This window comes from Acomys minous, assembly GCF_964271855.1.
Source record: "Acomys minous genome assembly, chromosome: 6".
NCBI lineage: Eukaryota > Metazoa > Chordata > Mammalia > Rodentia > Muridae > Acomys > Acomys minous.
In genome coordinates, this window is record NC_140487.1 from 50,926,344 (window position 1) to 50,953,162 (window position 26,819).

At 41.2% G+C, this 26,819-nt stretch overlaps 1 protein-coding gene and 1 long non-coding RNA gene across 2 annotated transcripts; one reads left to right on the top strand and one right to left on the bottom strand.

Annotated features, from left to right (window-relative positions):
- LOC311598887 lies at positions 1 to 11,374 on the top strand. Its single transcript, XR_014779689.1, has 4 exons — positions 1 to 133; positions 9,016 to 9,201; positions 9,369 to 9,442; positions 10,014 to 11,374. It is a non-coding gene; the product is annotated as an uncharacterized lncRNA (long non-coding RNA).
- On the bottom strand, positions 878 to 26,284 carry PPM1K (protein phosphatase, Mg2+/Mn2+ dependent 1K). The gene is made up of 7 exons (XM_084784422.1): positions 26,077 to 26,284; positions 18,070 to 18,593; positions 16,075 to 16,175; positions 8,888 to 9,053; positions 8,212 to 8,356; positions 7,115 to 7,249; positions 878 to 2,459 (listed from the first exon to the last, which is right to left on the bottom strand). Exons 2-7 carry the CDS (start codon positions 18,510 to 18,512, stop codon positions 2,328 to 2,330), a joined length of 1,122 nt encoding a protein of 373 aa, XP_084640548.1. The 5' UTR covers positions 18,513 to 18,593; positions 26,077 to 26,284; the 3' UTR covers positions 878 to 2,327.
- Positions 26,285 to 26,819: the final 535 nt, after the last annotated feature.

Genomic DNA, 26,819 nt, shown 5'->3' on the forward strand with positions numbered 1-26,819 from the left:
GTCTCCGAGAGTGAATGTGGGTCATTCTCTTCCTACGTGTTTCCTTCGTCTCTTGAGATGGGGTCTTGCTCTGGAGCTAAACGCAAATTTAGAATTCCTCTGCGTCGGCCTCCCACATGTTGGAACTGCATTTGTAAGCTAATATGCCTGGCAAATATTTTTTTTTCTTTCATCTAACTAATGTCCATGAAAAGACCTTAACTTTTTTTTATTGAGCCTGTTCTGACTAGTTTGGGCAGGTAAAGTCAAGATGTATTTTCTTCCATTCCCCAAAAGCAAAAAGATAAGAAATTTTATTTGGGGCCATCTTTGTCTACCAATTATTTAAAACTCTCCTCTCTCTCTCTCTCTCTCTCTCTCTCTCTCTCTCTCTATATATATATATATATATATATATATATATATATATATATATAATTTTTCTTTTGGTTCTACCATAAAATTTCATGTCACTCTTAACATTCCCCATTCTTTTCATATCCTAAAATATATTCAAATTACCACACAACAATATGTAGCTGCTTCTGTTCTTCAGTTGTTCAGATAAAGTACACATAATAAAAATGTCTCCTGCAGTCATTTGTTGCTGATACGCTCTGTTTTGGCAGACGAACTATGGCTCAGGCTACTGTGGTACTTGCTTTGTAACCCAGGCTGATCTCAAAGCCACCGTCCTAATTCTCTTGCCTCGTCCTGCCAAGTCCTGAGATTATAGGTATAGGCAGCCACATCTGGCCCCTATATCTATTTTAAAGCATAGCTGTTATCTACCAACAAACACTTATTCTTCACTACAGAAAATGCGACACTGAACCGTTGGAGAGTCTGCAGGATAAATATGTCAATAATTTAAAGCTAACTGATAAAGGCCCCAAAAGATTGTTCCCTTTAATTTCATATTACTTCAAAATATAAATACATACATTCATCACACATGTACCAAATTTACATAGCTTGTGAAAATAAACTATAGATTAATTCCAAAAACACATTCAAGGATTCACAGTTTAACAGCAAATTTACACGCAGGTGAAAAGGACAGTGGTTACATTCCTAATTTGCATAGTAAGCTGCCATGTTTGAATATCCCTTTTTAAAAGATTTATTCTTTCACATGAATCTTAGAAATGAGGAAAGTGGGGACATAAACCCTAAGCTATGTCTTTAGCAGTATCAATCATTGTAACAATACCTTTACTAACCAATGACCCAGTTTACTTACTGGGTGCACAAAGAGTAATATAAACATACTATATACAAGACATACAATAACAAATTTACATAAGATCGACATTTTCAGTGTTTCACTTTACATGTTTTGACCAAAGTGCCTGTACATTCTTCTCCAGAGACTAAGGAACATCTATAGCTATATAGCATATTCAACTACATAAACACAGGAATGAGTGGGGGAGGGGACAGAAATATTTAAAATACACAAGAGAGCTGTTTATAAATATGCATACACTTTAGCCATATCTCGTGTCTGAAAAAGTTTCTTTTTCAGGGTTAAATTTAGTAGAAAGTGACCCAGAGTAGAAGACACTGGAACAGGGAACCTAGTTTTCATTTTCATTCCTTGGCACATTTATTAAAAAAATAACACTTTGTGTGTATTCCTCCCTTGGAATTCCTCCATCTCCAGGGAGTGCATACTAACTTTCCTTTAATAAATCTGTGCTTCTTCTTCGCTTAAAAAAATTAAATATAAAAACAAAAAAACAATTGTTAGTTTGAGCAGTCCCAGGTACTCAGAAAGCTGACATAGGAAGACTTTTTGAACCCAGGAGTTCAAGGCCAGTCAGTGAGAACCTGCCTTAAACAAAGAAAAAAAAAAAAAAGAAAAGGAAGAAAGAAAGAAAGAAAAGAAAAGAAAGAAACACTTGCAAGTAACATATTGACTAGCTATGAAAATTTAGAAAACCCTATCCAGCAGAATAAAGAACAAATTTACTAAAAAGAAACTAGATCTGCCTGGTAGTCTTACAACTTAGAAAGCTCCGGCTTCAATCCCTAGCATCACAAATGAAAGGCATAGATTAGTCATTCATCAAGTGTATAAACCCCACTTCTTCTCCCACTCAGCGCAGAGACGCACAATGCTTTCACAGCTTCGTCATGGTGCTTACGTCGAGCACGTACAGTCGAGCATAACGATGGTGAGGGTTTATGAAAATACTACTGTGTATGTGGCAGGCAAGCTTACACTGTGTTGGGATCTATCAGGTCACAAGGACACATGGGTACAGGCCACCTTCTGGCTATTACCAGTTTCTTGATATGTCCACTGATACGCTGCTGCATGGGAACACAGTCCAAGCTAGGTATCAGGCCCATCGTCCACTGGAGGCAAAGCTTCTGCTGAATGAGAAGTTTATTTCAGAGTTCTTGTATTTTCCCCAGGCACCAAAGGGCACCACTACTGCAGTGCTGTTGTCTTCAGTACCATAGTGAATTGCCTGTGGTTCAGGGAAGAAGAGAAAAGCACTGGAATCATCGGGTTTCTATGCAAACAGGCTACTTTCTATGGAAAGCCAACTAATTCTACACACAGTTAACAAATGCACTTATCTAAGCAGGTTTGTGATGGTTTCACCTGCATCCATGCGCCATATGGTTATTAACTGCACATGAGTAACAGATCCAACGATTTGGCATCCTCTGCTGCAGCTATCTTGGCAAGAGACACACCCATGAACCTAGGTGAACCAATGAGCAGCTCCCAAAGATGACACACCCAACGCCCTTAGCTATGGTACCAATCGTGTAAAGCCTTAGTGAGTGCTAAATCTTACCAACAAAACTGCTTGTAGGAATGTAGCACAAGAAGTTAAAGAGCTTGGGAGAGGGATAAAAAAGAACAAAATATAACAATATCTTTGTCTGTAAACACAGCTAAAAACCTACTACTTTTTTAAAAAATTTATTCATATTACATCTCAGTTGTTAGACCATCCCTTGTATCCTCCCATTCCTCCCGCTTCCCCCCCTACTCCCCTCCCCTATGTCTGTGACTGAGGGGACCTCCTCCCCCTGTATATGTTCATAGGGTATCAAGTCTTTCCTTGGTGACCTATTATCCTTCATCTGAGTGCCACCAGGTATCTCCATCCAAGGGACATGGTCAAATATGGGGCACCAGAGTTTGTGTGAAAGTCAGATCTCCTTCTCCACTTAACGGTGGAGAATGTCCTGTCCATCGGCTAGTCTGGGTAGGGGTTCGAAGTTTACTGGCTATATTTTCCTTGGCTGTTGCCATAGTTTGCGGAGGATCCCAGGGCCCAGACCCGCCTATAGTTTTCCAGGACCCACTGGATCCTTCTATTTCCTCATTATCCCAGGCTTCTCACACCTAAAGTCTCAATAAGGTGTCCTCCCCTCTGACCCACTTTCCTGGTAGGTACAGTTTTTCATGGGGACGTACACTAGTGTCTCGATATAAATGAGTATATACCATTTAGCTCTTTTTGCTTCTGTGTGAACTCACTCATGATAATTTCTAATTCAATCCATTTGTCCACAAATTTTGGAAATTCCTTGTTTTTAATAGCTGAGTAGTATTCCATAGTGTAGATGTACCACAGTTTCTTTATCCATTCTTCTACTGAGGGACATGTAGGCTGTTTCCATGTTCTGGCTATTATGAATAAGGCAGCTATGAACATGGTTGAGCATATGTCCCTGTTGTGTGGTAGTGCATCCTCTGGGTATATTCCAAGGAGTGGAATAGCTGGGTCTTGAGGAAGCCCTATTCCCATTTTTCTGAGAAAGTGCCAGATAGCTTTCCAAAGTGGTTGTACTAGTTTGCATTCCCACCAGCAATGAAGGAGTGTTCCTCTTTCTCCATACCCTCGCCAGCATGTGGTGTCAGTTGAGTTATTGATCTTAGCCATTCTGATGGGTGTAAGATGGAATCTCAGTGTCGTTTTGATTTGCATTTCTCTGATGACTAAGGAGGGCGAGCATTTCTTTAAGTGTTTCTCAGCCATTTGATATTCCTCTGTTGAGAATTCTCTATTTAGTTCTGAGCCCCATTTCTCTATTGGGCTATTTGGTTTGGTAGTGTTTAATTTCTTGAGTTCTTTAAATATTTTGGATATTAGACCTTTGTCAGATGAAGGGTTGGTGAAGATCTTTTCCCAGTCTGTAGGCTGTCGCTTTGTTCTCTTGACAGTGTCACAGAACAGTGTTACAGAAGCTTCTCAGCCTCATGAGGTCCCATTTATTAATTGTTGACGTTAAGGCCTGGGCTTTTGGTGTTCTGTTCAGGAAGTTGTCTCCTGTGCCTATGTGTTCCAGACCCTTCCCCACTTTTTCCTCTAACAGGGTTAATGTCTCTGGTTTTAGGTTGAGGTCTTTAATCCACTTGGACTTGAGGTTTATGCATGGTGACAAATAGGGGTCTAATTGCATTTTTCTACATAAAATCTACTACTTTATATACTAACTTAAACTTTAAAAATCTCAGAAATTGCTATGTATAAAATAACGACAAAAATGTTTAAAATATTCCTTCTACGATGGATAAGTGGGCATAAACTAAATAGGATTGTAAATCACATTTAGGGACCATTTCAACTACCTGAGTCCTAGTCATACTGTACAGGAGTGCTTAGTGTTGCAGCTAACATTTATAGATCAAACAGCCTGGGGCCAAAACTGTGAAGGAATGAAAAAGCTTTTCAAACAAACTGTAAAAGAAAACTGTTTAAAATATGTCAAGTATCATTATACTTAATATATAGTTGTTAAAATAAACATTAAAATGGTAATAAAATAGGCAAAAAGAAAAAAACAAATAAGAAATACAAATTATTAAAAACCTCAAGCTAGAAGTCAATCCTCTAATAAAGCTAAGCAGTAAAATCTCTATTTTTCTCAGGGCTTTGGGCCTTACTTAACAGTAGAGTACTCACTTGACATTCAAGAAGCCCTGTGTTCAGTTCCCAGTACTGCAAAATATATTTATTCTACTGCCTATCAAATTAGCCCCAAAACTTCTCCAAAGTCCCCAAAGTTGGAGTAACAGAAATGAGACACACACACACACACACACACACACACACACACACACACACACTCACACTCCAAACTGTAGATTATTAGCAAGTATTTTTAAGGGGTTATTTGATAAGGCTGCTCATTTCTTTTTAATTGGGAGAGGGGAGGAAACTATGAATTCTCACTGTTACTCAGACCAATAGGAACACTTGTACTTGAGGGGTGCTCCTGGCTCATTCTCCAGAGCAGCTGGGACTACAGGCATGGGCTACCTTTGCCAAGGCTGTTTCTCAGAATTTAAACTAAGAAGGATTGGTGAGGTGGCTGAAGTAAAGGTGCCTCTCATCAAACTGGACTACCTGAGGCCAATGCCTTGGACCCACATGGTTCAAGGAAAGAACCAACTCCTCCATCTTGCCCTCTGACCTCTATGACATCAGTGTACACATGTGCACACACGCGCACACACACACACACACACACACACACACACACACACACACACGCATGCACATATATGTACTTAATAATGAAAAAAATAATTTAACCTGACAAGATAATATCTGAAAAAAGGGACATACACAAATAGATTTATAAAAATGTTTGCTTTTGTTTTCAATCTGAAGGAGTATCTTTTGTCCCTTTTATGAAAGAGTACACACAAATTTCCTCATGGGGAAAACTAATATGGGAACAGAATATTATATATTATTTTTATTATTATCATGAATATTATTGTCTGTATAAACTGAAGTGCATATATCTACAAGATGGGCAGTTGAGTTTTTTTAAAAAGATACATTCATCCATGGACTTGGGCATATTTCTTCAATTTCATAGGCATCTTGTTAGGCGCTGCTTAAGGCAGACAGACCAAATGGGAAGTAAATAATTTATGCATTATGACAATGCGCATTAACTTTAAGCAAGCAAGATTTTTAAAGTAAGGCTGGCCAGGCATTGTACACACCTGTAATCCTAGAGCTTGAAGGATGGAACTTAAAGGATCAGGAGTGCAAGGTTAGCTTTAGCTACTGTGCAAATATAAGGACAGCCTATACTACATGAGAATGTCTCAAAAAAAACCCCAACCCCCCCCAAAAAAAACCCAAAGCAAACAAACAAATAAACAAAAAACCCAAAACAACAACTACATACACAAAACAAACAAACAAACAAGTAAAAGTAAGCTAAGGAAAGGTCTTATGTATTAATCATAAATATTAGTACTTAAAAATCTAGGCCAGCTCTGAAGAGATGGCTCAGTGGTTAAGAACACTGAATGTTCTTCCTGGGGACCCCAGGTTCAATTCCCAGCACCCACATGGCAGCTCACGACTGTCTGTATTCTGACACTCTCTCACAGACATATATGCAGGCAAAACACCAATGGACATAAATAAAATAAAATAAAAGTCTGAGCCAAATCCAGTCTCTCAGTTCAAAATGTAGTAGTGGAAATGCAACAAAGACATTGAGTTAAAACATGGTTAGTGACTTAAAAACACCATCTATCCAGACAGACTAGAAGCAACAAACTATAAGGAATGCTTGCATGTTCTTTTCTGGTTATCCTTTATCAAGTCTTAGCTCCAATAATAGAAAATCCCATTCATTTACCTTCCTGTATTTTTATTGGTCCCTTTTATACACCCACATTAATGGGCAGAAGTTGGCTATACTATCATTGCTCAAACTGGTTATTTACTTGCACCAGTATAGTTCCAGGTCACGCACTGGGGTTCAGTTTGGCTTGCCTGGGTTTGAGGTTCAGTTCTGTAATATGGCCTCCGTCCCTCTGTTTTCCTCTTTTATGAAAAGCTTAACCTCAGAGGATCAAAATGCTGCTGCTTTATGCTAATATATGTAAATAAGACATAACTTTATTACTGTTATAACTTATTATGTTATTACGCTCATTCAAGATGAGTTCAAAGTTAGAGGGTAAGCTCCACATTTCCTTGATGTATGAACTGTAATAATATGCTAATGAGAAAGATTATGGAATAAATCAAATTCATGGCAACACTCCAGCTGAAACACTATACGCCCCGTGCTGTCCCTGATCATCTGCTCTCCGGGAATTTCCCACCAGAAGCTCCGCTAAAGTCACCTGTTCAGTCACTGCGTGGGCTGCTTCATTAGGATCATGACACTGGTTGACAAAGTCACAGATCTCTTGGCTATTCACCATGAAGTTAATCCCATCGGTGGTGAGGACCAGGAAACTGTCCTCAGCATGGTAGAGCTGCAACCAGACGCAAACAAATAGAATTACAAACTAGACTGCGCCTTCGAGTGACTCAGTGACCTGGAAATTACGCCTGTTTTCCAGGGTGCTCATCTGGCAAATGGAAAATGTAGCTAAGAGACAATACCACTCAGGATAAACTAAACTTTTACCTTGCAATACCATGAAAGAGGCCAGCCAGGCAAATGCGTCTAGATTTAAAGGTTGCCTCTATTAGTTGGCGGTGTGTGGCGCACGTGCGTGCGTGTGTGCGTGCGTGCGTGCGTGCGTGCGTGCGTGTGTGTGTGTGTGTGTGTGTGTGTTACTTTTAGCACTTGATATGCTTGAGATCCTGTTATTGTCTCTATTTCCTCGTAAAACAAGGAGAGTTGTATCTGAAACAGAGACTGCCACACAGTAAATCTTATATAAGTATCTGTTTCATAAAATAAATGTGAGATATCTTTAAGACCAGAAATCCTTCATTAAACTATATATAGTCATCCCCTGACATTTGAGAAGCCCACATTATAAAGCTCTAGAGAAAGAAGCAGCAGGCCACATATCATGTTGGGGTCAGGTTAGAGTAAAAGAGGCGCTGTGCTGTACAAATACAAGTGGCTGACTGTTGAGCTCAGTGGAGAAGGGAAGCTGAGGAGGACTCCCAAGCTGAGACAATGAATTTGAATAGCAGGCTTTGGAAAGGAAGGGCAACAGAGCCTGTATACGGGGTGGGAGGGGTGGGGGGGAGTGGGAGTGGGGGTGGAGCAAAAGCCAAAGATTTCACCCTCATCATGCATGCCAGAACCAAGCAACTTACTTTAATAAAAGTTTATATTTCACAAATTAGTCTCCCTTTAAAAAAAAGGGAGTTATCCTTCAGGTAACTCTTCCGGGGCAGCCAGCCAGCAGCTGGAGGGAGGCGAGTTCCCAGTCCTTCATTCTCTGTGTGTGACTCAGGGTTTCTAACCCTTTCTTACCTTAATCCTTGTTGTTTCGGGTTCCGCTATCACACCACTGGCTTTAAGATCCAAGTCTCCAATACTCCTTGTCATTGCAAGTCTGCCATTTACATGGGGCTGTCCCAAACTATTCCAAGCCACAAAACCACCACATTTCTTGATCCTAGTTAAAAATAAAAGTATAATTAATGATGATGATGATGATGATGATGATGATGATGATGATGATGATGAGGCAATGTTCAGGAAATTAAGGCACTGGTTTAAATACCAATTTTACAAATTGAAATTCAGAGTCTCGTGTCAACATACACCCATAATCCAGGAACCTGGGAAGGCTGAGAAAGCTATTGAGTTTAAGACCAGCCCATGTTAAATACCAAAAACTTTCAAGTCCATACACAAACAAGATCAAAATGAGTTAATTTAGGCCATATATTGTGTACACACTCTGATAATACCAGCATGACCAAGCAGGATACAGATAGAAAGCTGGACTGGGCTGCACAGCGAGATGCAGTCTCAATAAACCCAAACCTGCCATGACAAAAAAAGTCTGTGATGAGGTAGGACTGTGCACAGTAGTGCTTTCTAGAGGCCCTAGTATTTCACCAGCACAGGAAGGACAATTCAACACTGTGTCTATGGCAACTATAGCTATCATACATAAAATGGCTGGCTATGGTGACAATACCTTTCTTTCTCATCCTTTCTTTCTGGGGTATGGTCAGTGGTCAGTTTCATGGGTTTTCCTTTTCTACACAAAAGAGCCCGGCTGTCTCCAACACTGGCTACAACCAGTTCAATGCCATCTCTCAACAGAGCTACCGTTGCAGTAGTCCCGGAGGTCAGGAGGCTTGCTGCAAACATAAAACAGAGTATGAACTTTTGAAAGAAGTTGCAGATATGGAATTGTTTTATTGCAAAAGAAAACAGAAACACGATAACTGAAGGCTCAGATGCACCATTCTAATTTAACAAGAGCTATGCAAATAAAATCCAAACTAGGTAAGTAAGACCAGGCAGAGAAACTCAGTAACAAGGCTCCATCCAAAAAAAAAAAAAAAAAAGGTTACAAACTAATTTGGTGAGCAAAGTATCAGTGTCTCCAAATGGTCTGCGTATAAAATGCAAAGCTAATGTAACTTATAATTATGCCTTTATGTACATAACAGGTGTCAAAATAAAACATGAAAATGCCACTAGTCTGGCTGCTATGACAGGATGACAAATTTGCTGGGCCCATCAGGTGAGCTGCCTTTTCTATAATCATGAGATTTGGGCTATTCTCTTCCATTCCTTACTCCTGTCTGGTCAAAGGAGTACCAGTTAATAGTGAAGAAATGCAAAGGACAGAGCATTTGCTCTTCACATACTACAGCGCACATTCTTTCCTTCTAGAATCACATCAATTTACAAATGTTCACACACACAAGTGTACTTACTCTTTCTAAAATGAAGCCCCAACCCTTCTCTGGTATCTTAGTTTGCTCTGCACCTAAGGAAATGTTATACCCACCCTTAGATTAATAACTCTGAATGGTAGAAGATGGGACTCACTCCAGTCTCTTGTAAACATGGCATAGTTAACATTATTAGCTCCAAAAGTATCCATCACAGACTCTACAGCCGAAAGCAGACCTGCATAGCCAGCTGCAATACACACAGCCCTGCCTGGGCCAGAACGTGTCAGCAATGTGCATCATCTTTGCCAACAAGCAAAGGCTTGAGGTAGTCATTCTTTTTTCTGCCCAAGCAAACTGCATTTGTGGGTCTTCCTTTGACTTACTCTAACATCGTCTCTTCTATGTTGTTTACAGCTTGTGAAAAATGTGCAGGGTGCATTGAGCCTTGTGGAAAGTGGGAATTCCTTGAAACTATGAACTGAAGAACAATACAGCAAGGTGGAAGAAATTGAGAAATAACTTATTGAAAGCCCGAATTACCTCTATTAACAGTTAATTCTTTAAAGCATTGTTAAATTTTATTTTGATTATACTTTATTTTATAATAAAAATTTCATATTGAATCACTTGTCTACATCTCTATGTAATATTTGTAAAAAGCCCCCTGACCATCTAAATATGATTTTTACTCTTTAAATTGATTTAGAAAACTGTAATTGATTTAATTGACAGTCAAGTCTTTCCAAAACTTTTTAAAAGAGACAATTTTTAAAAGCTACCAAGAACACATTTTAGAAAGGGATGAATATATTTTTGAGTCATTATATTAAAATGCCTGCTTTAATCAAAAAAATATAATAGAAAAACATGGATAACACTTACCCAGTCTTTTGTGGTCATGCTAAGTTTATTCTACTGAGAAGCAGCATCTACAGTTGCACTATCTTCCCATTTATCTCTTGATTTTGGAGCCCTTAGCTCAAAGCAATGTTATCATAGCAATGCTAAGATATATGTCAGAGCATGACCTAAATGTCTTAGCATAACATCAGTGTTGCTTATATTACAAGCATTTTAGCTTTCAACTGAGATTAGTCAAAAGACTATACTCCAATGGAATCTTCACAGTTTAATCAACTGTATTATTTTCAAATGATTTTAAAGGGCAGGAAAGAGAATGCAGGCATTTATTAAATACTACCAGTCCAAGGGATCCTATATTCTAAAAAGTCAGCAACAGCTTTTTAATAAAGTGGTCATTTAATTGAGGATGACAAAAAAATTACCATTTTATAAATTCAATTTCAATTTAGGTTGTAGTTCTTAGCTCTTTGACCTCTGATTTTTAAAGGGCTTGCTTGTTTGTTTGTTTTTCCCAATTCACCATTACAGTTTCAAAATCTCAGGATAAATGGGGGAAAGTTTCAGAACTAAGCATTGATTCTGGTTTGCTATGCATTGAAGAATAAAAATAATGAACCAGCACTTCTTTTCATTCAGCGCAGAGGTAAAACCATTCACCTCCTATGCTAACAACGAAACCATAAAACCAAGACTTCCTTCAGTGAGTCTTGACACTCACTGGATTATTTCTGTTGCAAGTCATGTCCACTAATGGGACAAAGAGGGTGTGAGACCCTCCCAGTAGTTCAGACTAGGAACTGCTGGACTCCTTCACCTGAGACAAAACTAAGCAGATCTGCCTCTGCACAGAAGCCCAGCACAGAGCATCCACAGGCTCCAGGTCCAGAGCTGCTGAGCGGAACCAGTTCTCTGCCACAAAGAACACGCACAGAGGTGAATGGGAAATTCACCCAGACATCATGCTCATACACAACAAACCTGCAACACAAGGGAGAGCAGAGAAAGAGCTGCAGGATAAGGGGAAGGTTGCTGTTGGTGAAAAGTTCACTAGCAAATCATACACTACTGCAGGAGCTGCCAGCTCAATCATCTCAAAACTCAGCTGCTTCAAGTTAACGGTCTCTGTTGTTCATTTGTTTGTTTGTTTTTCCTACCAGATTAACATTTGTCAGAGTGTTAGAGTTCCAAGATAGAAAAAAAATTATGTACTTATGCACCTGTACCAAAAGAGACCAGTGGGGTGACACTGACATGAATGAACACACATGCACACACAGTTAATAGCTGATGGTGAGCACAATAAATTCAATATTTTATTGATTTATAGTAATATTCGAATTGTCCCATAAACAAAATAATTTGTGCTTGGTAAGTAGTACATAGAGGGTTTTTTTTTTATGTGAACGATAGTATATATTAGCTGAATGGGGTTTCAATCTAGAGGCAGAAGCTATCCAAGTACCTCCTATGCCAGAAATCGAACACGAGCCATTTGTTTATAGCATGGAATGCAGGAATCTAGCATGAAAAGAGCTGTTTCCCATTGGGTGACTTTAATTTGTGGTCTACATGAAGGCAGGGTAGGTTTTAAATGATAGTGCATGTTTTTAACTTTATGAAACCATAAATGAGTGTTTCTATTGTTCTCTCTCTTTCCCTGGTGTTACAGGTCAGTAGAACAGAAGAAAAATAACTACAATTTTGAACAGCAACAGAAGGAGAAAATCTACCAAGTGATTATTAAGCTGTGTAAACAGTGCTGCAATATGTATGAGAAGTAAATATCTATGAACACCAAAATCAAATTAGTGACCTGAATCAGTGGCAACATAATAACAACGATGCTTCAATGCTATCCACATCTGCCTCCAGCATAAGCGAGGTATTTAAAATCACTCTGCAGGGCTGGGTGTGTAGCTCAGTGGCAGAGGACTTGTCTAGCATGCCCAGAAGCCTGGGTCGGGGCCCAGCACAGACAGCAAATTTGCCTTCGGAGCTCTTGTTACTTTAGAGCTTAGCTCCCTATAAAATGCCGCATGTAAAGGACTCGAAATGTGACGTTCACTGTGGTGCCCTTCAATACCACCCACCCTGAGGTGCTGCTCAGAGTCTGAGCAATTCTTCTCATTCTGATCCTTTGTTCTTAGGCACACTGCCATTTTCAAAGTATAAGCACTGTACTCGTCAAGAAGGTATAGGATAGGTAGCATTATCATCTGTGTTTTCTACCACCCATTTTGTTTTAAGTGGCTATTTGTAGAAAATAAACTGATGGGATATTTTAACTAATTGGCTGGTTTTCATTAAGTGTAAAAAAATTTTTATTTTGAACTTCAAATTTTGAAGATGCTGCTCAAAGCATTAGAGATCTAATTTGAGGGTAGAACACTTGTCTAGAATGTATGAGGTCTGTTAAAAAATAATCCCACCCGGTGCAGCGGCGCACACCTGTAATCCCAGCACTCAGTGAGGCAAAGGCAGGTGGGTCTCTGTGAGATCGAGGCCAGCCTGGTCTACAAAGGACTCTATGACAGCCAAGGTTACACAGAGAAACTCTGTCTCAAAAAAAACAAAACAAAACAAACAAACCCAAAACAAACAAACAAAAACAAAAAAACCCAGAGCAAAACAACCCCAAAATCCCACCAAACCAAACCAAGAATCCCTATTGCCTGGTCTCACAGTAATGGCTAAACAGTAGTGAAAAGTAGGGTAGATATAGAAAAGACAGTGTAGAGAGTGTAACTGTGGTCCTATAGAATGTTTGCTAGCTAGCCCTGACTCTAAACACACTCACACACACACACACACACACACACACACACACACACACACACACACACACACTAACACATGCCAAATGAGAACTATCTACTTTTAAAATATTGATATTCAGTTCATTATTTCGGTTAAAAATTTAAATTTTTTAAATTTGGATAACTTTGAAACCTTAAGTGAGATGGAGGTAATTCTGTTTATTCCATCCTGAAAGGCTTTAGCAAACATCATTCTGTCATCAGCAGTTTTAATATGTTTGATAAATAGATCCATAATGCCAGTAGGCAGATTTTGCCAACTGTCAAAATGTACAAATACATCTTTAAAATAGTCCCCAAACTCTTAATTTAAAAAAAAGCATACAACATGCACAACCATGCATAATGAGACTGTTATAACACTTTTAAAAAAAAACACACTATGCACTATCCTATCCTGTTCTCTTACACTTTGAAGCAAATGATCATTAAGAAGCAGACTGATTTGTTTTGTTTTGTTTTCTTAAGACGGGGTTTCTCTGTGTAGCCTTGGCTATCCTGGACTCATTTTGTAGACCAGGCTGGCCTGAAACTCACAGAGATCCAATCTGCCTCTGTCTTACAGAGTGCTGGGATTACATTGCCTGGAAAGAAGCTGAATAAATTTTAAGACATCTTTATGAAGTTCTAAGGTTACCCTAAAGGATTTCAGAGCAACTAAATTAAGCAATATAACCCAATTTTGTTATTAGGAATACATGATATTTTAGTTCTTTCTTTAACTATCTGATTGTGTGAGTCATCTAGAGTCTCTTTAAGATTCATGTTAAATGCTATAAATTCAAAGCTTCCTGAATTATGACTATTAAAAATGTTTTAAAATTTTACACCAAGTCTAATATTGATGGTTTTAATCACCAACACTGATTAGATCATTTTTTAAAAGCTTGATTGCACATGTGTAGGGTTAATAAATTTTAGTGCTGGCCATATGTTTTTGAGCATTCTGTTCTACAAACCATGGCCAGTAAATACAGCTGTCTAGAGAACAGCTGGGCATAATACTGACACTACAGCCCACAAACATTATAGTGATGATACAGCCAAACTCACAGCCAGCCTAGTAATTAATAAGAACACACCAGATCCTCTGTTGCTATGAAAATGCTGGATGTAATGGTCCACACTTTTTCTGTGAGGTTAAGGCCAACTTGGTTTATATAGCCAGTTGCAAGCCAGCCATGGCTGCTTTCTCAAACATGCCCCCACCCCTAAGAAGTAAAACTATGAGAAAGTGTTTCACTTCCTCCTCACACCTTAGAACAAAGGCTAAATTTTAAGCATAAATGTCACCCTCTCTTAACTCCTCTGTTAAAAAAAAGAGAGGGGAACTTTGGGAGGAGTAGTACCAAATGAAGAATAAGACAAAATCATTTCAAGTAATCTACCACGTGAAAATGTTATCTCTAGACAAATGGAGGAGGAATGGGCCACAAAGCGTTATTGGGGAGTGTTATGGTCTGTAAGGTCTCATAATGAGCAGGGAGGGGCCGGGGATGTAGCTCAGGGCAGAGAGCTGGCTGGCCCTGCACGTTTCAAGGCCCTGGGTTCAACAGATATCGGGGTAGTGGTGTGATGCTTAAATGGTACACTCAGTTATCCCAAGGGCATCCTTTCACCTCTTGTTATTAATTACGCAAGTGAACAAGGCCCTAATCTGAACTAATCATTTCTTCTCTTTGCGTTGAAACTCCTCCTTGTGTGTGAAATGGGGAGAATTTCCATGCAACTGAAAAACCACATTTCTGTGGTGCATTTTTTTTTTCATTAAAGGAAAAGACAAAACTAAGATTAACATTCCTACATAAGTCCCTTTCCAGTCAGATAAGAAGCATACATTGTATGGGGGCTGCTGAAGATTTTAAAGTTAACGTTATTAGAAATACATTTTTGGTGAGCTAACTAAAAAATATTGAATATATTTTCCTGAAATTATTTTGATAAATTTAGTCAAAAATAGAAACATTTCCTTTTAAAACACACACAGTTCACACACTTTTTAAAATCCACCTACCACATCCTTCCTTATGCTTAACGAAAACAAAAATAGTTACCACAAGAAAGCTGTAAGACTAAGAAACAGAAAACAAGTATCTCCCTCTGGCTATACATGTGGATTCGAATTAGCCATTTTCTATCATACTTAGGACTTATTGCTAATATTTTTTTCAGAAATTATACATTCATTTATTTACTTTGTGTGTGCATGCAATGTGTCTGTTTTTCAGTGGATGTGGATGTGTCACATCATATAGGTGAAGGTCAGAAGCCACAACATAGGGAAGTCGCTTCTCTCTTTTCACCATGTGTATCCTGGGGTAGAACTCAGGTGGTGAAGCTTAGTGGTTGGTCCCTTTACTCACTGAACCATCTTTCTGAGCCCCTATTTCTTCTTATAGTAAAGATGAACAATTATCAACCTGGCAGATGTAACTGGCCTGTAGTGTTTGCACTAGTGGTATGGTGGTGGTAACACAGGATGGGTTTCTCTTAGTATGGACATCTTGCCATAAAAATATAAATCAAATAAGTTGAAACATTTTAAAATTAAAATTCAATATCAGAACCATTTTGGAGATTCTCCTTCTGACAGGTTTTTATATAACATTAAAAAAAGGATACTGACATCAGTTCATATTCTAAACAGCATTTCAAATGATTCTTTGTATAAAATTATTTCTACAAAAACTCCCCACAAATACACATGCATTAAAACTCCCACCACTAAAGGCCTATATTGTTTTCTCTTTGCCTGCCAATCCTCCAGGCTCCGAAGAATGCCAGGGCTCACTTACCATCAGCAGACAGTTGGGCATAACTTGAAAAGGCTTTATCTATTTCTAGGAAGGCCAAGGTCAGTACAGTCTCCAAGTCTTTCTCCTGAGGAAGCAAATCCCTTTGTGGAGAGGAAAGCAAGTTGCAATCATTTTACAATCGTTTTTCTCTTCTCACAGTCAGCCTTCCAGCACCCGCTCTACACAGCAGACCTCACACCTTCCCTCTCAGGTGCATTTGCTGAAGATCCAACGATTAACGAACATTTACTCATCTTTGAAGGCACTCACTATGATGAGCTGTGACCCTCTTGAGCTGAGGATCAGGCCACCATGCTCTGGTTATGTGGTGCTGGAGACACAACTTGGGGCTTTGTGCATGTTAGGACAAACTGAGCTATCTCCAACCTGAGGAGGCCTGAGGAAGTGGTGCTGGTGGTCTGCCGGTGAAACTAAGACTTAGGAGGTGAAGACAGGAGGATTTGGAGTTCGAGGTCATCTGCATTTGAATTGTCAGGCCTAGCACAGCCTGGGATATGTGACTCTATCTCAAACTAACAAACAAGGGTGTCTGAAGATACAGCTAAGCTGTAGGGGCTTTGCCTCATATCCAACATAAATAAAACAACAAGTCCAAATTCCTCCTCATTCTGTAAAGTTTTGATTACATTTTTATGGAGGGCAGAGGAAAACACTCGGCTGTTAGTTTTCTCCTTCCCTTATGGGAGTCTATGACTCAGGCTTGGTGTCAGACTTGGTCATAGACACTTTATCCTCTGAGCCATCTCACAATCTCCAAGTCCCTGTTCTTAAAGAATTCTCAGTACTGCAACCCTGATGGGCTGAGGTTCTTCATATTGACTTAAGGTCCCGAGTTTGTCGGTAGAATTAGATAAATCATGTAAAAATCAAGTGACAAACTACCTTTAGCTATACATAGGAAAGTTAAAAAAAAAAAAAAAAGTCCATGCCCATAACTGCCACACTGTCTCCTTTCTTTAAATTCTAGCAATAGTGTGAGTCTCAAAAAATATAGTAAGTGTGGTGGATTAAATGAGAATGCCTCTCACAGGCTCATATATTTCAATGCTCGGCCCCAAGCTGATGGAACTATTTGGAAAAGATTAGGGGGTGTGGCCTTGTTGGATGAGATGTGCCACTGGGGGTATGCTTTGAAGTTTCAAAAACCCACATCATTCTCAGTTAGCAGTTCCTCTCTCTGTGTTCCTATCTGCTTCCTGTTTGTGGATAAGGATTGTTCCAGCACCATGCCTCTCTGCCTGTTACCATGTTCTCCACTATGATGGTCATGGACTCTAACCCTTGAACCTATAAGCAGGTCCTCAATAAACTTCCTTTAATAAGTTGCCTTGGTCAAGATGTCTATTCACCAAAAAGTAACTAGGACAATAAGTAAACCAACCCAACCTGTGCTGATTAGAGTAAATACTTCTTCAGGCCAAGGGGGACTTCTCTATGGGTAAAGTGTTTTCTGTACAAACATGAAGACCTGTATTCACCTCTAGCTCCCATATGAAGGTAATGTTCAGCTTTACGTAGAAGCCCAGAGGTAGGCTCATGGGCTACTCAGGCTAGCCCAAACAGTGAGTTCTAGGTTAGTAAGAGACTTTATCTCAAAAGGTAAGGTGGCGTATGATATAGGAAGACACTGATATTGACCCCTGGCCTTACATACAGATGAGTACACACACACACACACACACACACACACACACACACACACACACACACATACACACGTAAAATTTCCCACAAGTTATCTTCGTACTTTATAATTTACTTGAAATAGTTATAAACTTAGAGCTGTAGATTCTGAAACCCAGTAATTCTGAAACGGAGATAATTCCAGTTACAAATGCGCTATTGACTCCCACTCACTGATGAAGTGGCACGTGAGCACTTGAGTAATTTGGCCCACACTGATGTCTTGGTCAAAGGGAGAGCATTTCAACAGAAAGCCTAGGGGAACTGCAAAGCCAAGGTCGTTATACATACATAACACATTTCTCCATGTGTGTGTGACAGAAGTCAGCCGCTGCAGGTCCCCCGTGCCCATCATACACTGCGAAGTATAGCACCTCCTCTGTCAGCTGGGCGGACCCAAACCGATCTTCATTTTCCTTCCGTTTGCCAATGAGGGAGGCACAGCCCACATTCTCCAGGCTAATTTTGGGAATCGGCTTGCCATACTTGATACTAGGTGGCAGCAGAATTGGCTCATCAATGCGGTTATCCCAGATCCCAAAATTGTCCCAAGTGGCTGGCCGCCCACTTCCGTCTGGATCAAACCGAGAGCACCTGGGCTCAGAAGTGGAGCTGTAGCAGACAGGAGTCACCTGCCTGTTGTCCTGCAGGAGGAAGTATCTTAACAACACTCTCTTCTTCACCTGGTTCCCACCACTTCTCACCAAAGTAATGAAGGCAGCTGATAACATCATGCAAGTCCAAAGGCCCCAGTCAGAGGGAAAGACAAATAGAGTGATGAAAAAATTCCTTGAAGAAAGCTGATGCACCTAGAGCTGGAGGCAAAGACAGAGTCACAGTGAGTAATTCAGAACACTGCTAATACATCACCAGACACCAGTAACAAAAGCCATAAAGAGTCTGACATTGTGTGTGTGTGTGTTTGTCTCTGTGTGGTACCCTACATCCCATTCTTAAGAACACTGTAATAAAATTTTACCTACACCCCTCACAGTGTTTGAGTTCTATAAACATTTGACAATATGAACATAAAAGCACACACTTCTCTGATTAAGTAGCTATCACTTTGGCAGGGTGTTAAAATGAACATTTTGATTCAGCTTGTATGAAGAAAGGCCAAGTCATTGTATACTCCTAATGAGCTGGGACCATACAAATGTTGGCCACCAGGCCACACTTTGTAGGTAAATATTCTTGACACAGTTGTTGTGACGAAGTGATAACGTAATCAACCCCGTCTAAGGAGGAAAGAGGACAACAGCTGGCTCATAGAACATATAATTCTGGATTCAAAGCGCAGCCACGCTTTAATGAAGACAGTTTTGGATCAGAGTTTCCATTTTTCTTGACATATTCTTATTAAGAATTTCATATGGTGTATTTTTGTCACATTAACTCCAACGCTTCCTACTAACTCCTCCAGAAGCCACCTCTGCATCCTATCCCCTTTTCAAAAAAAAATAACCCATTAACTGCAATTTGAGTTCCCCAAGTACTCCTGGGTGTGGGGTCATTGACCAGGGCACAGTTGACCCACAAGGAGCCTCACTCTTAAACTGACCACTGCTCCCCTCCCCCGCCAGAGGCCATCTACTGTCCATAGTTCCTCAGTCAGGGTTGGGGACTCGCATCCTTCCCTTCCCACTCCATACTGGAATGCTGACTGGCTCTTGTGCAGGAGCCTACAGCTGCTCTGAGTTCTTGAGGTCAGCAGGCTTGCCAGACACAAAAGACTTTATTTCACTCTGGTTCTTTGTTCCCACCAGTGACTTCTGGATCTTACAGCCTTTCCACTACCTCCTCTGAGATGGTCTCTGAGCCTTGCGGAGGGAGTGTGATATAGATGTCAGACTGGAGTTTTTCAATCTATTAACTACTAAACTTTGCTTTCTATATTTGCATGGTCAATGTAAATTGGTTCCATGTAAACACCCCCCCCCTAGCAAAATAAGCCAGTTCTAATGGTGTTTTGGGGGTAGATGCTTATGAAGAGGGTAACTGAGGAACTGGGTACTGTGTTGATGACAAGCAGTCCAGATTTCTGGGCATGTGATCTATACATTTACATTAATAGTGTAGCCCTCCTTTCCTCTGAGAGTAGGTCACCAGGACCCAAGGCAATGACTACTCTGCCTGCTCCTTTTCTTCTAAAAAGAGTCTCACTTTGTCTCCCTGGCTGGCCTTGAACTCCCAGAGACCCACCTTTCCTTGCATTCTGAGTATGTAATTAATGGTACATGCTGCTACTGCATAACTTGAAAACATATTTATTCTGTATCCCTACTTAGATCTCATCCTAAACCTTTCTTGGCATTACAAGAACTTATCATGGAGTTCTAATATCCCTGTAGTTGGGGTTGTGTTTCTGGCAGATTGCCATATACACCAAGTACTGACAGGGAGTCATTGGGGGTTTCTTTGGGTGTGGACTCTTACTCGTGCAGAACTTTACAGCTGATTAAAGTAAAGCAAAGAGGTATTTGTAGAATACTCAAGACAAAAGTGCAACATTCTATCATACCTCTGCCATCAGGGCTCAGGGATCATCTAGAACAGTGGTTCTCAACCTGTAGATCATGACCTCTTAGGAAATTAAATGACCCCTTCACTGGGGTCTCCTAAGACCATCAACCCCTGCTCCCAGATACTTACATTATGATTCATAGCAGTATCAAAATTACAGTTATGAAGTAGTAGCAAAAATAATGTTATAGTTCGAGGTGGTCACCACAACATGAGAAAATGTATTAAAGGATTGCCACAGTAGGAAAGTTGAGAATCACTGATCTAAGATGACAAATCTGAAGAATTCTAAGTCCCAGCCACTGTGGATGAGTGGTGGGAAACAGAGCCCTCTGACCCTGACACCTTATGTGAGTGCTCTTGAACTTTTACAGCAGCTGTGGCTGCCTGCAAAAGACCCAACCAGTCAACATTCCAGAATGGGGTGGGGAGATGAGGGACAGGGGTAGGGGTGGGGTAGGGTGGGGTGGCGTTGGTGAACTCACAAGAGCACTCTCCCAACTCACCCCTGAGATGCTATGTACATAGAGCTGATGGCATCTGGGAGAGGGAGAGTCTGTTTGTCTTTGTGGATGTAGCCCCTGCTAGGTTGACTATGTGCTCAAGATGTCCTCATACCCATGACTAGATGATAGAGGAGCAGTGTAAACTGGAAACAGTGGGGCGGGGGGGGGGGGGGGGGAGGATGAAAAGACAAAGTTGAGGGAGGTAGAGTTTGGGGAGTGGGTTTTAGAGGAGTTAATATGAAGAGTGGGCAGCGGGCGCGGGGGGGGGGGGTTGTGTAGTGTGATCAAAATACACACTGTGGAATTTTAAAAACCATTATGCAAATATTTCCGACCAAATTTTGAGAGATACAGAAATTGGCAGTACACACTAAGGGCGTATCCGTGAGAATGTTTTTAGAGACCATGGGGCACGAGTTAGTGGTTAGCAAACAGAGGGCAAAAGACACCTTAGATATAGGTGATACCATCTAATGGGTAGCGGTGCCCACGGAACAATGAACAGAAAGGGAAAGCTCCCACAGGACATTTCGTTGTGGACCCATTGAACACCTGTTTCCAGCTTCTTCAGCCTTTCAATGGAGACCCACACTAGTGATACTCCGGGTACTTGGAGACCTTCAGCCCCACACTGGGCTCATAAAACACAAAACAAACAAAACAAAACTCAAGCAATATTTCTGGAGCCCATTCGTTCTCACTAGAACAAATTCTTTGGAAGGCCTGAGCCCAATCAGCCCCTGAATTTGCTCCCTCTCTCCCTGTGCTGGGGTGTATATGTCCCCTCTTGTATGTCCTTCCACTGTTAAGGTTCTGTCTGCCGTGAAGTCCTCATCAAAGCCCCTGCCAGCACCATGTTCTTGAAGGCCTAGAGCAACATGAGTGAAAGTCACATAAACAAACATTTTACCTTTAATTTTCACACCTATTGATTTTTCTATTTATATATGGTGGGGGGCTTGCCTTGGTGTACATATGGAAATCATAGAACTCCTTGAAGGAGCTGGCTCTTTTCTTCCTCCACGGAGCTCAGAAACAGAACACCAGTCTTGGCAACAAGCGCCTTCACCCACTTATCTCTCACTGGTCCTAAATAAACTTTTTAATAATGTTACTCCGAGGCACAGACTTCAATAAAAATATATGAGATATAAGTGATAGAAATGAAGCCAGTCATGGTGGGGCACGCTTGTAATCCCAGGACTCAGGGAGGCAGAGGCAGGTGCATCGCTGTGAGTTCAAGGCCAGCCTTATCTTCAAAGCCACTCCAGAACAGCCATGGCTACACAGAGAAACCCTGTCTTGAAAAACAAAACAAAAAGCAAACCCAAACAAAACACAACTGCATTCCCAGCAGAGAATAAATATCCACAAGATACATTCTTGCACGATAAGATAAAAGTGGACAGTTTATTTGAGCCTACAAAACTAATACCATCAACTGGACCTTCCTTCATATTTTCAACACTGTCACAATCAAAGTTACCAGGGCAGTTATAGAGAAACACCTGCTGGAGAGCATTTTGCAGGCAGAGACTCAAGGCGAGCAGCTGCAGAGCAGGCTCCTCCTCCAGGTTAGTATCACATAGGCTAGGAGATTTAGGTGGTTCCCTCTCCTTTACCAGCCACACCCATCCCTCTTAGAGCCTCAAGAAAACTGCTCAAAGACAACTCGTGCTCCCAATCTACATGACAACTTTAAATGAAACCTGCACATAATCCAACAGTGCAGCATATTGGTAAAGCCAGGGCTCAGCATGCATAAAACCCTCAGTTCAAAGTCTAACCAGAAAGATTCCCACTGCTTCAAGCTTGGAAAACACCACCGACCACATGGGCCTCAGAGATCTTGGAATGCCCGCAGAAATGACCATTAACAGCAGAGAAGGGTGGTTGAATAGAAGTGTGAAATATCACAAACACGTAGAACAACAACAGAAGAAAAGTGCCTTAAAATTGAGTGGGGAACAGCCCAACAGAAAGAAGCCTAAGCAGTCTCTTTGTCGGCCCAGCAAGCCTGAGCTGACATACGCTTATCAGTTTCTCCACTAAGAAGCAGTTACTTGGCAAAGTGTTTCTAATCAGGGAGAATGATGCCAATTTGTGGGTTAAAAATCTAAGCTAACCGATGACAGTAAACATTTAAACAATTAGATGAAGCTTTCAAAATGAAACCATCCTTCATTCCTTTTCCCACACAAAAATATCCCAGAAAAGTGAAAGGAATACAAAGCAAATACATAAATGCATATGATGTAGTCTACTAACAATACTAAACTTTAAACCATGCTAAGGAAGAAAATAAAGAAAATTTGCTTGGAGTGCTGGATATACAATATAAGCAATCTAAAGATATATTGGTAATTGTATATAAAAGGGGGAAAAAGGGACTCTTACCTGAACTAAGTATTTCAAAACCTTTATTTCTCAATCAAAACAAAAATGTATGTACCACAACTTAACCACATCAGTCTTTAAAATGTGTGAGCATGCACAAAATTAAAAATGTATTCTAGCTTATGTATTCTAGCTATTATAAGCAAATATCTGAAAATATGCTTTCCCCCCACCATTTCCACAATGATTCCTGTGACTAAGTTCTTCTTCCCTACCTTCCTCCTCAACCGGATACTTTAAAACTGACAGGAGGGAAAGGAAGAAACAAATAAATCAAAATGTTAGAACTAAGTTATCCTAGTAAGTCTTTCCATCAAACAGTAATCTCATGAAGAAGAAGAAGAAGAAGAAGAAGAAGAAGAAGAAGAAGAAGGAGAAGGAGGAGAAGGAGAAGGAGAAGGAGAAGGAGAAGAAGAAGAAGAAGAAGAAGAAGAAGAAGAAGAAGAAGAAGAAGAAGAAGAAGAAGAAGAAGAAGAAAGAAGAAAAGAAAAGGATTAAAGAAGCTGCAAAATCACAGAGACTCTTCAAGACAGCACAGGTGAAGCCAATATTCCAGAGCAGCCATCTCAGGCTAAAGACATCTAGAAAAGAGCTTTTGTGAAGTGGTCCACCCCTTAGAATTTCAAGACCTGGATGGCAGGGCAGGAAGTTCAGTAGTTAAAGGCCAGTCTGGGCTACCTGAGACCGGGTCCCAACAACAACAACAACAACAACAACAACAACAACAACAACAAAACCTCAGGAGAGAAAAATGCAAATGCCTTGTAAGCTTTGCAAATCACCATTTGACTTCATAACACAAGACCCACATACACAGCTGCAAGTGCACCAGTTTTACTTTTCATATTTCTCTGATCTTCCACTTGCCCAGCCGCTTAACTCCTAGGGCTCTTCAACTTTATTTTTGGAAGAAGGAGGAGGCATTATCTCAACAGCAGATTTTGGGAATTCAACTGCTGTTGAATGTCAAAAACAGTTGAAAAAAAAAATGTAAGCTTACTTTCACCACTTTATGCAAGTACCTGGCAGAATTAACTGGGAGTTCTAGGAATCAGCTATACTGAAAAGGCTTAGATTTTCCTCCTTCTAGGAAGCCTGTGATAACTATAAGGTAGCACTTTGATATCTTCCCATAATGGAAACATAGGTAAATGTATGTTTGTGTGTGAGGAGGTGCGGGCCGGCGGAGGTCAGAGGACGCCTTGGAGGCACACCTTCTCTTGCCTTCATGTAGGTCCTGGTGTTAGAACTCAGGGAGCAGGCTTGGCAGCAGGCACCTTTCCTGGCCAAGCCACATCACCAGCCTGATTTTTAATATTCTTAAACTCCAAATTTCTTTACCATCATCATCAATAAAATTCAAATGCATCCTAATAAACAATTAAAATCATCTGAAAGCCTCTGAAACGTATTTTAGCAAATCTGTAGTCTTAATGTCTTTATCTCCTTTTAGGAGGAAAGGAAAATGTATTAGTTTAGCAGAGGAAAGAAAACAACAAAACCATCAATGACTTCCTTTGGTTGTATGTGAACGTCTGTTTAGAAATGTGAACTGGGCCTAGGAGTGGTGGCGCACACCTATGGCACACACCTGTAACCCCAACACTAGGGGAGGCAGAGGCAAGCCTGGTGTACAAAGCGACTCCAGGACGGCCAAGGCTACACAGAGAAACCCTGTGTCGAAAAACAAAAGAAAAACAAATAACAAAAATGAACTGAGAATAGAGTATTCGAGTTTGTGAAAGGGGGTATTGATGTTGTCAAGGAAAAAGAGACTTGGACTGCAAGAAAAACAATTATAAACAAGAACTCATTATTCAAAGCTTCCGTGTTTAATGACATTTGTCATACAGTGGTGAGCTGGTTTCCAATTTCTACAAGCTCCAACACACACTAGCAGGGCAACACCCTCCCTTCCACGCAGCCCAGCAGATCTTGGGCCACCCCCAGGTTTTCTCCTAGGGGTACAGGTCTCACAGAAGTCACATCTACTCTGCCTGGCTGGCACCTAGCTGGAGGGAGGCGGCGCGGGGTGGGGGACGGGGGGGTGTCCCTGTTACTATTCCTGCAGCTCCAATAGCGAAAACACCAGTGGAGCTTTCGAGACTCGAAATTTCCTAGCTGTTTGTACCCAGAGCCCCAATCTTTGTCTCTTCCTGCTTAATTCTCTCATCTACAGAAAGCCGCTGCGAAATCGACACCAAGAGCCACACGGCCTTAAGATACAGTGCTCTCCTAGCAAAGCTAAGCACAAACTCTCAGAACCAAACCACCAGGGTTCGACTAAATCTCTTTACAAGCCTCTCGCTGGTTAGGGTTCTGGGCTGGTTTGCTGGCCTTGACTCAGGCTGGACACAGCAGGACAACACTCTCCTGCCGAGGTAGCCCAGCAGTTCTCAGGGCATCCTTGGTCTTCTTATTGGGAAACAGGTCCCGTGTTGGCCAAGCCTGCTTTCTCACCTGGAGCACACCAGGGGAGCCTCACTACAAGGAATAAGGGAGGCTTCTGTTTTCTTCACTTTCTCCACCCATCCCTAGGACATTGCACATCCTACTAGCCTGCCTCCCGCTCCGCTCACTTCGAGCCTGAGGTCAAGTTCAAGGCCGACTGCCTCTGCAATGGAAGAGCCAGCCGGATGCCCCTGCGCAGCCGCCCTGGGCCTAGGCGGGAGCAGTTGCTCTCCACCACAAGAAAAAGGGCGCCACATAGAGCCCGGAGAAATGAGCGTGGGACTCGGCCTCAGAAGCTGCGGGAACCTAGATCCTATTTCTCCTTCGCCTTCCCGGGAGACCTCCTCCCTTTTCGCTCCGTTCCAGGGACCGCCAATAGATTCTCGTCAACAACCTAGGAGAATAAGCTTCAGGCTCTTACCTCGTGATGGCTATGGGTCTGTAAATTTCTTAATTAGGTAATGGAAGGAAAGGCAAGGCTTTCCTGGATAGTAAATCAGACTGACTTCTCTGTTGATTCAGATCTCCAGAGCAAGCAATTAGAGAAGCCACAATCTCCTCCGCTCCTGGAAATACTCGAAATTTTCAGCTGCAGCTGGCCAAATGGAGACCCGGAGGAGTCGGCTTCTGATGATTGACAGCAACACTAGCCATTGGGGCTCTGCAAGGCTCCTGACCCGCCCTCAATATCAGCCAATCATAGATCTAGATAGGAACGAGCCTCCTGCATGGGCAATTTGACCTCTCAGATTGCCAATTGAGCGCAGCGGAGCGACGTCAAATTGGGCCAGTAGCTGCTCGACGTGGCGCCCCGCCCTCTCGAGGTGGCTGGCCGCCTGGTATCAGAGGTGTCGGGGACCTTGCACTTCAGTTGCAGCAGGAGGAGGGAGTGTTGCTTAGGCCAGAGTTATCTTGGCTCTGACCCAAGAAGTACAGAACATGCTTCGTTTGTGTCGCGCTTGTGTGTCACTCAGCTTTCTCCCTCGTTCTTTGACAAATCACAGAGCAGTGCTGTTTGCGCTGCACTAACAGGCATCTTGGGATGGCTTGCAACTGTCTTGCATGCCATAAGGATTTTTATCTTTGTGAAGGAAGCATTGTCTAGTGTCTGTAGGTTCAAACTGACACAAATAGTCAGATAACTGCCCTTAGAGTCTTTGGTCT

Coding starts and splice junctions, on each gene's coding strand:
- PPM1K (XM_084784422.1), bottom strand. CDS start 18,512: ATGATGTTATCAGCTGCCTTCATTACTTTGGTGAGAAGTGGTGGGAAC. Junction 16,176..18,069: donor CACATGGAGAAATGTGTTAT/GTATGTATAACG, acceptor CTCTCCACAAAG/GGATTTGCTTCCTCAGGAGA. Junction 2,460..7,114: donor CCCACGCAGTGACTGAACAG/GTGACTTTAGCG, acceptor CCTGAACCACAG/GCAATTCACTATGGTACTGA.